The sequence below is a fragment of the Leopardus geoffroyi genome, chromosome B1 (genome assembly GCF_018350155.1).
Source record: "Leopardus geoffroyi isolate Oge1 chromosome B1, O.geoffroyi_Oge1_pat1.0, whole genome shotgun sequence".
Classification (NCBI taxonomy): Eukaryota; Metazoa; Chordata; class Mammalia; order Carnivora; family Felidae; genus Leopardus; species Leopardus geoffroyi.
Genome location: NC_059327.1, coordinates 132,296,258 through 132,311,070, shown reverse-complemented (window position 1 = coordinate 132,311,070; position 14,813 = coordinate 132,296,258). Strand labels below are relative to the sequence as shown.

General features: G+C 40.2%; 2 protein-coding genes and 1 non-coding gene across 6 annotated transcripts in view; 1 reads left to right on the top strand and 2 right to left on the bottom strand.

Annotated features, from left to right (window-relative positions):
• Positions 1–4,073: 4,073 nt before the first annotated feature.
• On the bottom strand, positions 4,074–13,722 carry LOC123596430. The gene is made up of 5 exons (XM_045474937.1): positions 13,705–13,722; positions 10,625–11,250; positions 6,467–6,624; positions 5,435–5,576; positions 4,074–5,075 (listed from the first exon to the last, which is right to left on the bottom strand). Exons 1-4 carry the CDS (start codon positions 13,720–13,722, stop codon positions 5,473–5,475), a joined length of 906 nt encoding a protein of 301 aa, XP_045330893.1. The 3' UTR covers positions 4,074–5,075; positions 5,435–5,472.
• Positions 4,258–4,364, bottom strand: LOC123596534. The gene has a single exon (XR_006711710.1). It is a non-coding gene; the product is annotated as a U6 spliceosomal RNA (small nuclear RNA).
• Positions 10,058–14,813, top strand: part of HERC3 (HECT and RLD domain containing E3 ubiquitin protein ligase 3) — a 112,082-nt gene continuing 107,326 nt past the window's right edge. The window contains exons 1-2 of one of the 4 annotated variants that reach the window (XM_045473159.1): positions 10,058–10,239; positions 12,625–12,685. The gene's annotated coding sequence lies outside the window, so the exon portion shown is untranslated. Of the gene's footprint in view, positions 10,721–11,073; positions 11,179–12,624; positions 12,686–14,813 lie in introns of those variants that run through there. The other 3 variants (XM_045473188.1, XM_045473178.1, XM_045473169.1) reach the window with 3 other exon arrangements.

The window sequence follows — 14,813 nt, the reverse complement described above, 5'->3', positions numbered from 1 at the left end:
AGCCATCAAGTTTATGTTAATTTGTTAGAGCAACAATAGGAAATTAATACATAGAGGAAAAGATGAATAGAGGAAAGCCATTGTATGGTGGAAAATAATAGTATTTGATGATTGACCAAGTGAAGGGAGAAAAATTAAGGATCAAAGTAATTCTAAGATTCTGAATCTAGATTATGAAGGCAATGGAAGGGGAATTAGTTTCTGGGGGAAAGAGGAGTTCAATTTTATATATTTTGCTTGGGTTCTAGGGAAGGTATCCCAAATCAACTTTATTTTATATGAGGCTTTGATTTGGGGATTTCATGAAGGTGTGTTTAGGAAGCAAAATGCAGCTCCCTCATTGCACGATGAGGTTTATATCATTTAGATCAGTTATATCAGTTAGAGATGAAGTCATCTCATTTAAAATTCCCTTCTAGAGAGAATAGTTAAATATTAAGCCTTACTGCATTTTAGGACAAATGAGCTTATTTGATTCTTAGATTTGGTAAGCAGATTAAGGCAAAGGTTCACAATAAACAGGAAGAGAAGTAAAAGCTCCATAGGGTCAATAAATACTCTTGGAATGGTCTTCATAATTATGTGAGTATATATGCACCATTTCAGATTCTTGAAAGGATAGAAAATCAAAACAAAAGTTAAGAATCGTGTGCTAATGGCATGGGGTACCAGAAGATGGAGGAGGAAGGGCAAAGGCGAAGGGGAAGAGAAAGGGCAACACACAGAAACTCCACAATCATTCTTTTGCTCTAGCTTGGTACTGCTAATTCCTGCTCCTCTTTTCCTGTACTAGACGCATTTCAGGGCTTTTTGTGTTTCTAGAACCAGTTTGCAAAGAGGCTGAAGAGTTTGTTCTGTTGAGTTATTTTATTTGCTGACAATGTATTCTTTAAAAAATTCTGTTTTGGTGTTTTACCGAATATTTCATCTATATTTCTCAAAGGACTTTTCTAAATATTACAAATCTACTGTCTCCACAAAGTGAATATCAAAATAACTTAATAAATCATTATCATTGGCAATCTCTTCAAAGAATAGATGAGGCATAGAAATCTTAGGGAGCTTCTTTTTTTTTTTTTTAAGATTTTATTTTTAAGTAATCCCTACACCCACCATGGAAGTTGAACTCACAACCCAGAGACCGAGAGTCACATACTCCACCAACTGAGCCAGCCAGGCACCCCATTAGAAAGCTTAATTAACGCAACTATTTGTTTTTCAGTGATATAAATCATTGAGTTGCTTAGTTGATCTCTGAAGTAAAATGTTTCTGTGATTAAATTTGATGTCAGTCCCGTAGGCTAAGAGGTCCTTCTCAATATAGCTGAGGTTCAGCATAACGAAGCCCACTGAATGCTTTAGAGGCTGACCTAGAGTCAGAATCTCTTCCCTAAACAATTTATTTAGGTAACTGGTTTTCCACTTCTGTGTGGACCAAAACTAACAGTTTCCATTTTGTTTTACATGTAATGTTGACTTTTTAAAAAATAAAAATGATTAATGTCAAGATTTCCTTTTAAAATACTATAAAGGAATGGACTAAGTTTGTACTTGGTGGAGTTTCCTATGGGTATGATTGATTTTCTTGGGTCATCTACATAAACATGAAATTTCACTTTAACATTCAAAGTCTTACTTTGTGGGATAAATAAAATAAATTTAAATATTTTCCTGCTTCTACTGTTATAGTAATTCATAAAGGGTACTTGCTGTGCTGTAAGATCAAGGAAAATATAATGATTTGTCTTTGAAATGACTAGAATTTCAAGGTCAAGTTTTGTATAAGTGCCATCTTATATAATTTATATGCTTTCTGAGTGAAACTAATATGGAATTATGGTTTTACAGATACTATAACAAAATATCAGGTGGCGAGAGGCACTTTGTAAAACAGATTTGGCTTGCCTACATTTGTTTACAAAGGGATATCAATGCTTGTTGGAAAGATGTAGCCCAGGGAATATACTCCCCATATATCTTGACTAAGAATAGACTATGTCAATTTGTAAATGTCATTCTTTTTGATTGAGTTGACACTTTGGGAAGAACACACACGGAGCTCTCAGAGAAAGGGAACTGTAGGCTCAGATGCCAGATCAGTCAGTTAGTCCTGGCAATCAACCTAGTCACAGATGCCACAGCTAGACTGCATTAAAAGCCTATTTTGGATGCTTTTTGTAGCAGTGTACTTACCTCTGTACCACAAACTGGTGGCTTAAAATAACAGAAATGTATTATCTCACAGTTCTGGAGACTGAAGTCCCAAATCAAGGTGTTAGCAGTTTGGTTTCTTCTTCTCTGAGGGAGAATCTACTCTCTTTGCTTCTCTTCTCGCTTCTGCTGGTTACTTGGAATTCCTTGGTTGGTAGAGACATGTCACTCCAATGCCTATTTTCTCATAGCAGTTTCCCCTCTGTCTCTGTGTGTTCACATGGCCTTCTAATAAGGACATCAGTTATTGGATTTAGGGCCCTCCTAATCCTCATGTTATGACCTATGACCTCATTTTAATGAAAGTAATTACATCTGTAAAAACCCTATTCCAAGTAATTCACATTCTGAATTTCCAGGTAGACATGGATTTTGGAGGAAATTATGTAATTCACTATGCTGTCCAAGCCATTTACCCTCAGAAACATCAGTACAATTCTTCAGAACATAACGCTAACAAGGCCCAGGGTAAAGGCTGGGTAGGTTGTTTTAACTGGTTCTAGGCTAGTAGCTGTACATCCACCTTGAAATTTTATCTTGTTAATCAAAAAGAGAACCAGGCAAGAACTTGGATGGAATAGTACTAATCCACTTCTAAAGGCTACAGAAGAATTCAAAGTACGTGCCTCTCTAATAGTTGGTCAGTAAGGTCATTTTCTTCTATAAAGCCTGGGACGCACTGGTATACATAATAAGGTGATTGATGGCAAAGGTGATTGGACCACAATGGATATTACAAGTCATGACACTACATTTTCTTTTTGAGAAATGAGCAATAAAATACCTTCTCTGGCTACCATTCTATTGATGGACAACATAAATTCTGACACTTTATCTTCTTTTCATTTTGCTCTGGAACTTGGTGAACCATCAACTGATTGTTATTGGTATGTGCATGTGTGTGAATAAGAATATGATTAACAACAAAAAAAATATGATTAACAAGAGTTTGAGTTTGTAAAGGACTTCCTTCCTGGAACCTTTTATTTTTGGCAGGTATGTGGGAAAATTGGGGAGTCACATGATATCAAACAATTTCAGCAAAGGACCAACAACCCTAATCATACATTTTTATGCATTTAGTTATTTTTTTGATATGAATATTTAGAAACATCTTACCCAAGCTAATTTTCATATGTGTGCCACTTGGCTTTTTACTTTACTAGAATTTTTAAAAATTTTATTTTTAATTGTTTATACCCCACATATTCTAGTTGAGACATAAGATGACTTATAAAATTAATACAGTAAAAAAGATAAAATGAAAACCAAACCAAAGCAACCCCATTATTGGTAAGGGGGTTGGACAAAGGCTACTTAGATATTGTGTGTATGTTTAGCTGGTGCCATCTTTTGTCAGGGAGTACTGGCAATATAATATAAAGCCTTGCGAGTTTGCATTCTGCCTGACCTAGCAATTATTCTTTTTTTTAAACTTATTTAAATTTTTTTAATGTTTATTTATTTTTGAGAGATAGGGAGAGACAGAGGGCAAGATGGGCAGAGAGAGAGAGAGAGAGAGAGAGAGAGAGAGAGAATCCAAAGTAGGCTGCAGGCTCCTAGTTGTCAGGACAGAACCCGATGTGGGGCTCAAACTCATGAACCATGAGATCATGACCTGAGCTAAAGTTGGTTGTTTAATTGACTGAGCCACCCAGGCACCTGGCAATTATTCTCTTAGGAATTTATCTTAAGGAAAGAATCAAGGGTGAGGGCAAATATTTAGTTATATTCACTGTGTGTAACTATGTTACACTGTTGTTTATAATGGCAAAGAATGGAAAATAAACACAAAACGAGAAATTGGTTAAAGTATATTCATTTTGTAAATAAATATAATTTACATGAAATTTAAAATGATGTTATAGAATAGTATTTAATTTTATTGAAGATGTTAAATATATTGTTCAGTTCATAAAGCAGTGTAAAATATTATGTATAAAATGATCCACTTTTAGAAATGCATATATATGCAACAGAAAAGGATAAACAAGATAGTAAGAACTAAAAATGGTGGTGAATGGACTGATCTTTCCTTCTTATTTTTTAAAATATGGAAGCTTCATGAATCTGTGTGTCATACTTGCGCAGGGGCCATGCTAATCTTCTCTGTATCGTTCCAATTTTAGTATCTGTGCTGCCCAAGCGAGCACTGGACTGATCACTTTTATTTTCTTCTTTTTTCTTATACGTATTTTATACATCTTACATAGCGAATATCTATTACATTTATGAAGAGAAAAACAAGTTTGTTTTTTTCTTTAAGTAGGTGGGAAAATAAATGAGTACACGAGGAAAATGACAGAGGAAAGTTAAAATGAACCTTGAAATGAGGTTACTTCTCAAAATGCACACAGTAAGATTCTCTATAGATGGGACATACATTTTGTTCCAGGCTTTCAAAAGCCAATGGAAAGAGGGAAACAGAATTAGCTATAATATCTATAAGATACTATGGTGTCTTAAGTATCTATAAGGTAAGAACAACTTGTTGGTCAACCATTTAAAAGTAAATATAATGGCTGATTTTACTGGGCTTTTACTTTTACCTACATGTAGGATGAAAACAAAATACTGAAGACCAATGGAAAGTTAAATACCAGTTATCAGTTTCCCTTTATATAAAGGGTAGCCATAAAGTTTAGAAATACAAACAATACTATTTTATTTTTTTACAGATTTATATTAAGGTATATTATGTTATATATCAACTTTACAGATAGAACCCCTCTGATTCCTTGTTTCTTCTGGAGTATGCTAAAGGTGTAGGTTTATTTAGTAAAAATGAGAGAAGTCAACCAAGATAACACATTGAAGATGCTTCTGCTAGGATAGAGAAAAATTGCAACAAGAACTATGTATTGCTACAAGAGAAAATACATTTAAAACATATCAGGTAATGTCTCTGTCATCAAACATGTCACGTATTGTCATGGTAAAGCAAGAAATCATTTATTATGCATATTCACTTTGTTTCCAGAATTTATGGTCAAGTTATAAAGCTGCATAACGTTGTTATATGTGTGCGCCTTTGAAATTCCATAGGATCACTTTAGTTTTTCTAGGATATAATGAAACTCCTTAAATTTAATTTGACCCAGATTTAATTTTTAACTTCAAAGAAAAAGGGTTTTTCATTTTGATGAAATTATTTTATTTTGATTTGACACAAGTAAACTTCTAGAGAATTTGTTTTTTCCATCTAGAAAGGTAAAACAGTTACCTCATTTTTCGCAGTTAAAACATTTATACACTATGCAGTCACACAGGAACCGACATTTGCCGTATTGCTCCAAGGACTTGTTTAGTCAGTGTAGTCATAGTGGTAGGCTGGATGCTACTTCCAAGGGTACAAATTTTGGGACCTTTTGAAAAGAGAAATCTTCATGAAAGATGTTACTTCCTAAAGACTTTATTGCATCTTCAGGAACAAACCAAAGTTCACCCTAAAGGCTTTCTTAGGAAATGCTCAACCGTCCCATCTTTTTAACATTAATTAATATTAACCTATATGATACTACTGAGTTTCTTAAGTTTAAAGTAAGATGGTTGTGCTTTATCCAAACGGCTTGATTTTTATTTTTTTTATTTTTTATACTTACTTCTTTTTGAGAGAAAGAGACAGAGTGCGAGCAGGGGCGGGGCAGAGAGAGACGGAGACACAGAATCTGAAGCAGGCTCCAGGCTCTGGGCTGTCAGCACAGAGCCCAAATAGGGGCTCAAACTCACGAACTGTGAGATCATTACTGGAGCCAAAGTCGGATGCTTAACTGACTGAGCCACCCAGGTGCCCCCAAATGGCTTGATTTTTAAAAATGCAAAATTAATTTATGAATAGTTTCAAGAAACAGGGGGGGATAGTCATAGTCGCTGTGAGCTCTTTGTAGTCAGGAATAATGCTTCTTGTCCAGCAATACATATAGAAGACACTGAGTAAATATTTCATAATTATTTGATTGATGGCTATATTGATTTACCATGATATTTTCCTTCCAAGTTATTTTTCACATTAATAAATTAAGGCTGTATGCTATAGGACACTTTTCAAAAGCTTAGATAATTCAGCCTGGGCATACATCGGATTCTTGAGTAAACTGTATAAAAGAACAAAAAACAGTGAACATATGTAAAACATGTTTACAACCAATTTTTCCTTTGAGTATTGACTAGATTGACAAAATGAGTATTTTGGGGGGTCGGGGGACAAAGAAACATCTTTGTCATTGTGTAGCTTCATAGGGTGTGCACACATTACCTGTCAAATAATCCTTTCCTTTCCCAGAGGTGAAGACACTTAATTCTTCAAAAGTATACCTCAAGTCAGAATGTTGTGGCCAACATGCTTTTTTCCCACACGTTTGATCTGAGATACCAGAAGTTTGTCTCTCTTTAAATTTACCAAGTGATGTTTGTCTGCAGGACAAGTAGGTTAAATATAGAAAACAATCATTATTACACAGTATTCCTACTGTACTAAAGATTTCTTGCAATTTGAAATAGGCATATGCACTTCAAGAAGTGAGCTGTAAAGAATGGGGCAAATCAGCATATGTTCAGGCGGAAGCCCAGCAGCGCTGGGTATCATCCTCTGGTCACTGGGAATTCCACACCTGCCCGGCGCGAGAGCTAGACCACATGATCACTTCTGCCTGTCAAAGGCTACAGTGAGAACTTATCACACCTTTTATTATTTATTTTTTGTTTTCCAAAAATTTTCAATGTAAACTTTTTATTTTTTATTTTTATTTTTTTTTTTTAAATTTTTTTTTTTTCAACATTTATTTATTTTTGGGACAGAGAGAGACAGAGCATGAACGGGGGAGGGTCAGAGAGAGAGGGAGACACAGAATCGGAAACCGGCTCCAGGCCCTGAGCCATCAGCCCAGAGCCTGACGCGGGGCTCGAACTCACGGACCGCGAGATCGTGACCTGGCTGAAGTCGGACGCTTAACCGACTGCGCCACCCAGGCGCCCCCAATGTAAACTTTTTAAACATACAGAGAAATTGGAAGTAATGTACAATGAACACTATCTACCTACCATGTAGCATCTACAATTAACATCTTGGTATACTGGATTTATCACATGTATATACGGCTATCCATCCCTCTATCCATCCTTCAATCCATCTTTTAAAATGTACATTTCAAAATAAGTTGCAGATGTCAGTATACTTCCTCCTAAATACTTGAGTGTGCATAGCATTAACTGGAGATCAATTTTATTTACAGTTTTTTGTTTTGTTTTGTTTTGTTTTGTTTTTAAAGACAGAGAGAGCATGAGCCAGAGAGAGGGGGCGACAGGGAGACAGATAATTTTTTTTTTAAGTTTGTTAATTTAACAGAGAGAGACAGAGAGAGAGAGCGCAAGTGAGCCAGGGAGGGGGCAGAGAGAGAAGGGAGAGAGAATCCCAGACTCAAAACTGTCAGTGTAGAGCCTGATGCGGAACTTCGGAACAGGAACTCAAGGTGTGATCATGACCTGAGCCAAAATCGGGTCAAGACGTTTAACCAGCTGAGCCACCCACAAGCCCCTACAGATCTTTTTTAGGTTAAATCTTTTATTTTTAACATGAATGCTTTTCTTTCATAAGATTTTTCATGGTTAGCATGTATGTTCTCCTTGGTATGTTTATTTGGATAATGTTTGCCTCCCTTTTGAAGGCAACAGGGACTGTGCCATTTTGCTCACCAACATATCCACAGGGGCTGGTATTGCAGCAGATGCACAATATACAGTATATTTGTTAGGGAACACATGGGAAGCCAGAAAGAAATGGAAGATGCAGCTATATAAATGCAAAGAAAAGGTAAATTATGGCCTCTCAAACTAGTTAAAGTATTTCCTATTATGACTATTGTTGGTGCTGGGGCCATTTAAAGCCATTTTGGTAAATGGAGTAGGACATGCTTGTTGAGGAAACTGCCATTTTACATTGGTTCAATTAAGAAAATAAAATGAAAATGGATGGCTCAGTCGGTTAAGCATCTGACTCCAGCTCAGGCAATGATCTTAGTGCTTGTGAATTTGAGCCCCACTTCGGGCTCTGTGCAGACAGCTCAGAACCTGAAGCCTGCTTCAGATTCTCTCTCTGTCTCTCTGCCCTTCCCCTGTTCACGCTCTGTCTCTCCTTCTTTCTCAAATTTAAAATAAAACATAAAAAAAAAAAAAAGAAGTACTCTAAGTATCTTCATTGATTCTTCTACGTATAAGTAAGTTCATAGGGTTCTGGATGTTTATTTGGTAAGGAAGCTTATAGTGCCTCGGTTTGTAATTTAGACATCATTCATATCCCACCTCCAGGCTTGAGGTTTTGATAGCCAACTTTTTTCTCAAGATGAAATTTCATGTGATAAACATGAGTCATAGGGCAAATATATTGACCTAAATGCTGATTGATTATAAACCTCATATTTGGTACATGATTATAGAATCTCACTCTCTCCTTCTTAACCATGGGGTGTCCCCCTTTCTCCCATGACTCTTCTCTGGCTATTCCCCTAGCTTCTTTTTGTGATACCATCACTAAATTAGGGTTATGTCTTTGTGAGACACCTAGACTTCTATGAAACTGCCACACCTCTGGGATATAAGGGAATCCTGTTAATTTTGTCCCCGTGTATCTAAAGATGTCCAGTGTGATTCAAACTTGAAATGCTGGAACTATTTTCTTAGATGACCTTAGCTCCCTGATAACTTGAGATTTTGCTTTATCTTTCTTGTCTCAGGAGCATTTGACAACTTCCTTTATTTCACTGAGAGTTCATAGGCCTGCCGACAACGACCCATCCCCAGGATACACCACTCCTCAAAACTTTTTGTTTTTCTGGCTTGGTCAATCTATTAGATTCCCAGAACAGGTAACGGCAGACTTGACCTGATTTGAACGTCCTTAGGAAGAATCTGGCCTCAAAGGACCTTTCAAGTTCAAATGACAGGTTACAGAAATTCATCCGCTAGGAAAATCATTCTGTTGGATTAGAGTGGTACTCTCCTAGTGTTCTGCTTCTGTGCTTCAAATTTAAGGGGTAAGTGGGGGACAACAGATATATGAAGTCATCTGTGAGAATGTTTTCTTCAAAAGGACAAGGACCAGGACTACTCTGAAAGCCCCGTGACCTTGGGGAAGAGAAGAAAGCTGGGAGATTCAGTGCCAGGGAAGGTAGGGAGGACAAACTTCTTTATCCATTACTGGGTTTTAAGCCACATGGTGTCTTTCAGATGATAAGATTTAATATCTGCTCTGCGACTTCTTTTCAGGCTCCCCCCCAGCCACCACCCTCCAACCCCAAGCCTTCCTGGCTCCTGCAGCACCGCTCTCCTCTTCGCACCCCCCCTCCCCCCCCCCCCCCCCCCCCGCAACTCTCCAGGAGGGCCGAGGTAGAGCGGGCCTCCGCACCGACTTCCTTCCCGCTTCTCCCACCACGCAGCCCGGCGTTTCGGCAACGCGCTTCCTCCAGTCTTCCGAAGGGGTGTGAAGCTGAAGACTCCTCCATTGGGAATAAAACGCTTAATAATTCACCCTCAGTTGTCACCCTCTAGATTTTTCTTGAGCCCCATGCTCAAGGCTTTTGGTCACCTCTGCATAAATATTAAGAGCCAGAGCCCCAAACCTAAAAAAACGACCCCTAATCAGTCCCGCTCGCTTCCCCGCCCGTGAAAAGCAATCCTATTCCAGAGCGAATGCTTGCTGTCTTGCAGCCGGATTCCGGCCGACACACGCGGGGCCCGCGGGTCCTGTCACCTCAGGCTGCCCCCGCCTCCCTCCCGGCCTGGGCCTCTCCCAGCCTCCAGCCCGCGGACCTCGCCGCCCCGCCTCCTCCGCGGCCGCCATTGGTGCCAGCCCGCCCCAGAAGGGCGCCCATTGGCCGGGTGGGAAGTCATTCGCCCAGCGCATTCCGCCGCCCGCAGGCTTGCGGGGAAACTTCCTTATTATTGTGACGCCGAAAACCGAGAAACCCCAAGCCGGGCCGGAGAGACTAGGCTGTCACAGTCGGAATCCCGAGCGGTGGTTCGGCGGCCGCCAAGGTGCGCGGGTTGGAGGTCGGGGTTCCAGGGAAGAGGGCACCGCGGAGCTGCAGCCGCGCGACCGCCGCGTTCCGCCGGGCACGGCTGTCAGCCCGCGGCTCCGGTAGGGGCGGCTGCGGCTGCAGCTGCAGGGCGCTCCCCGCGACGACCTGGGGCCGGCGCTCGGGGAGGTCGGGGCGCGGCGCCTGCAGCGCCTGCGGGACTCGGGGACGCGGACGGCTGGGTTGCGCCGGGCTAGGCGCGCTAGGCGTCCCTCGGCATGGTGCGCGCCTCCCTGGCGTTCTCGGGGCTTGCCCTCTGACCAAGAGAGCCCCCGCGCCCGGAAAGGCCGGAAACCGCTTTAAAAATGGGAGCGCCCCCCACCTCGACTCGGCTGTCTGCAGACCTGGAGGAATTGCGACGCAGAAAGTCCAAAAGAGGATCCTCCCCTTCCTCCTCGCCTGCCCCTATTTGAATTCGGGGGCTCCGGTGACTCCTCGCGGTGAGGAACGCGGACGCTTCCCCGCGTAATGGGAGCCGGCTAGGCCTCCGCGTTTTGGGGAACCCCGGCGGCCGGGAGGACTTTGCACTGAGGACGCGGGGCTCAGCTTCCAAGCTGACAGCGCGGGTGGGGCCGCGGCGCCCGGCACCACCCACCTCGCGGAGGCCGTGCCCGGCCCTCCTGGCCCGAGTCAGCCTGAGGGGCGGAGCCGGGGCGAGGGTGTGTGTGAACACGTGTGTGTGCGTGTGTGTGTATGTGTGCGGACACGTAAGTGCGTGGACGGACGCGGGGGTGTCAGGAGCTGGGACTTTCGGTAGCAGGGGGCACTTTGAGTCATTTGTAAACGTGTGGAGTGGGCAAACTGGGGCAACTGACGGAGAAGAGGCTGTATAACCTGAAACAGATGAGCCAGGGAGCGCGGTAGAGCAGCACCTAAAGCAACTGTGCAGTGATTCTGGGTATGCACCGCGGGCCCCGGGGAATGTGTATTTGAACTTGGCTTTTGGTCTGCCACTGATTCTGGCTGTTTTCTGGTTACGTTATACTTTAGCTTTTAAACCAGCCCCATTCGGAAGTACCTTGAATTCACAGCTAAGCAAGCCTTTCAGGATTTTGCTTGCATTCGTTACACACGGAATGTTTTAGGAAAGACGATTCGAGAGCTCTCTTCCATTTTTGTATGTCTTCTCGCTCCTTCCACAAATAGGAAGCTATTTCTAGAACCTTTCATTTGATGATTTGATAACATCAAGAGGGCTGATTTTTAACTCCAGACTGAGGGGAGAGAAAAGTGAAATAAAATGAGGATTGGCAGCCTTTTTAAATGCAGTGACTCTAGAGAAACATGTCTTGTTTTAGTAGGAAGATTACTGTGAAGCCCTCTCCTTTTGTACCTTATTTTACCTTGGGAAGAGGAAATGGCATTATAAATCAGAAAAGGGGAGTAATATATATTTAAGCACCTTTTAAGGCAAAATAGATGAATTACACATTATCGTCTGACCACACCGAGGCTAGGAACCTTCTGGAGAAAGTAGGCAGGATTCAGGGAGGAAGGTTTCAAGCCTCTTTGGCAAAACTCCTTTGGCATGTAAAAAAGAAACTGTTGATTAGCATACAGTTTTACTTGTTCTGTAAGTAGTTGGGTTTTTATTTTTGAAAAGAAAAACAAATTCTAAAATGTTCCAAATGGTGTGGTGGAGTCGCTGGTTAAAGCCTTTCATTCTGAGTAACGAATGTAAATTTAAGATTTGCATAATAATTAAACGCTTTTTAGAACATGAGAGTTGTACTCCTACTGGAGGTACAAGATAGTTTTGCTGCAGTTTCAGAAATAAAAGTAATATTCTCCAATGAATGGGATTTTCTACACAAGAAGATTGAAATAAAGTTCTGATGATAATATATTAAAATTTTTGGAGGACTTTTTCTTTTGAGAGACTTAAAGTGGCTCTCAGTCTCATCTTGTTTTGCATGAAAGAGGATGTGGTGATGAGAAGAATGAAAGAGAAAGTCTTCAAAACAGTTGTGGCACAATAAGCTATAATGTGTGTGGTACATGGGAAAAATGGAGGAAAATGGATGAAATTGAATTATTTTTCAAAAATTTCTCTTTTTAAACCCAAATGGGAGATTTAAAAATAATTTTTTTCCTTTATATCTACTACAATGCCAGTAATTTTTTAAGGTGCTAGGTCTCAAGTTCACGTTTAGAGATGACATCTTTGTAGTTGCTTAGAGGTTATCTTATTGGTCTTTAACCAGACTCCAGTCTTGAGGTACAGGGTTTGGGGAATATTCAAGTTTGCATAATATATTCTTATTTTCAAAACTTACTTCTCATTTTCTTTTCAGTAACATGAAAGCACTGTGCCAATGTTAATTATGATTTCTTTAACTTGCAGGTCTGCCAGGTGAGGTAAAACCATCTGGCTTCTAGTCCAAATGCTAAGGGTGTGACCTGTGGTGAGTTACTTAATTTCTCTGAACCCAGTTTCCTCAACTTGTACGTGGAGATATTATCTGACTCAGAGTTGACAAGGGGATTAAACAAGATAAACTATGTAAAAGACTCAGGTTAGTATAGCTGCGTAGAAAGGGACCTTAACAGATCCTTAATGACTTTGTTCTGCTGTGATGAGGTGAACAGAACAAGGTGAGCCCAGGAAGTAGGAGACCTAGTTTCTGGTCTCTGCTTCAACCATTTACTTCTCAGAGGACCAAAGTTACTTGGCCTCAGAAGGCCTCAGCTGCCATTAAAATGAGGTTAGGAATGTAAGTCTCTTGCCTGGAGGTTGGATCAAATGGACTTTATGGTCTCTTTAATAGGATGATCGCTTTGATGATATAATCCTGGTCCCTTTAGATATTTACTGCATTTGGAAATAGTACTTGCTGGTGTCAGAGGCATGTGTTTCTGTGTGTGAACCAGTAACTGGATTAATTTTATTGTAAGTCAAGATGGATACGGGGGTAAAGTCTGACTGTCTCTTGGGATTGTTTCACTTGCCTCTCCCCTGTCTCTGGCTACCATAGGTTCTGTTTCCTGTAAATATCACCAGCGATTCAGCTAATGTAAAATCACTAATTGTGGGCAGTGTTCTTTAACTGTTTAGTTTAAAAATTGGTGAAGGGGTGGAACTTGGCTTCATTTTGTCTGAGAGATACTATCACATTATGTTTAAGAACATGGACTTTGGAGTCTAGATGAGATTTGAATCCAGACTTTGCCACTTACTAAGTTTCCATTTTACCTACTTATTTACATGTTCTTCGGCAAGTGACTTAATCCTGCAAAGCCTCAAAGTTATTGTAAAGGGAAAATTAAATAATCTCTGTAAAGTTTTTAGCCAGACTCAGACATATAGTAGGCTTGCAGTAGTAGTAACTATTTTTCTTTATTTAGCAAATATTTATTGAGCCACTACTGTAAGCCGGACACTTCTCTAACAGTAGGGAAATGAACAAAAGAAGCTCAGAATTACCTTCCTGAATTCTAGCATGCTGGTGATATTGAAAAACACTCCCATTTAATGACAGCTTCAGTTGTAGAAAGCATTCTACTTTCTATATCTGCTCAAATGTGCTGAGAGGAGAGTGCATGTTAGAATGGAGGAAATACAGTATTATTTTTTGTTACTTGATAGGGAATGCTTATCTAACATTACCTGGAAAACAAAACTGTGAACAAACTTAAGTCGTGAGGGTTCTAGTTTTCCCAGGTCTGGATTCAGTTCACTAGGTGCTTACCAAGCATCTATGGTTCTCCTGTGCTATGCTAATTACTGGAGCCACAGAGATGGAGTGAAACCTGTCCCCTCCACAGAGAAGCTCCCAGTCTGCATGGGTGGAGAATTGGCGGACACGACGCAAGAATCAGCAGCCCTACCTTGATAGTACTTTTCATTTTCTTTATTGTGAAACAATGGTAAGCATAAAACCATATATGTGATATATATGCTAAGAAACAACAATAAAAGTTTAGAAGCAGAACATCAGCCATGTTATTGAAGCTCCCACTGTGCTCTTTACAGATTGTACCCTCCAACTCTCCTGTCCTCATAATCATTCATTACCTTATTTTTTGTATTTATCCTGGTTTTTTTTTTTTTTTTTGCTTTTCTACATAGCCTTGCCACCACTAATATGTTTATCTCCTGGTACTTGTTGTACTTGTGTTTGGATTTTGTAAAAATTCATCATACTCTAAATTCTTCTGTAACGTTTCCCCCCCACCCCAACATTGTTTTCAAGATTTAGCTTCAGTGGGGTTTGTGAGGTGCATTTATTTTTCACTGCTGTGCCACAGTTTATCCATTTTTTTTGTTGATGGACATTTGAGTTGTCTTTGTTTTATCTATTTCAAACAATGCTGAAATGAACATCCTGGTGCATTGTATCTTGAGGCACATGTTCATGGGGTTCTCACTTCATTGTACAATAAGATAGCCACAAGCCATATATGACTTACATTAAAATTAAATACGCCTCAAATTTCAGTTCCTCAGTTCATTAGCCATATTTCAAGTGTTCCAATAGCCATGTGTGGCTAGTGGCTACCATATTGGACAGTGTAGGTATGTAACATTTCCAT

Coding starts and splice junctions, on each gene's coding strand:
- LOC123596430 (XM_045474937.1), bottom strand. Junction 6,625..10,624: donor CTGCGTCGCAATTCCTCCAG/GTCTGCAGACAG, acceptor CTTGTCCTGCAG/ACAAACATCACTTGGTAAAT. Junction 5,577..6,466: donor AGGAAAGGATTATTTGACAG/GTAATGTGTGCA, acceptor TCTTTTCAAAAG/GTCCCAAAATTTGTACCCTT.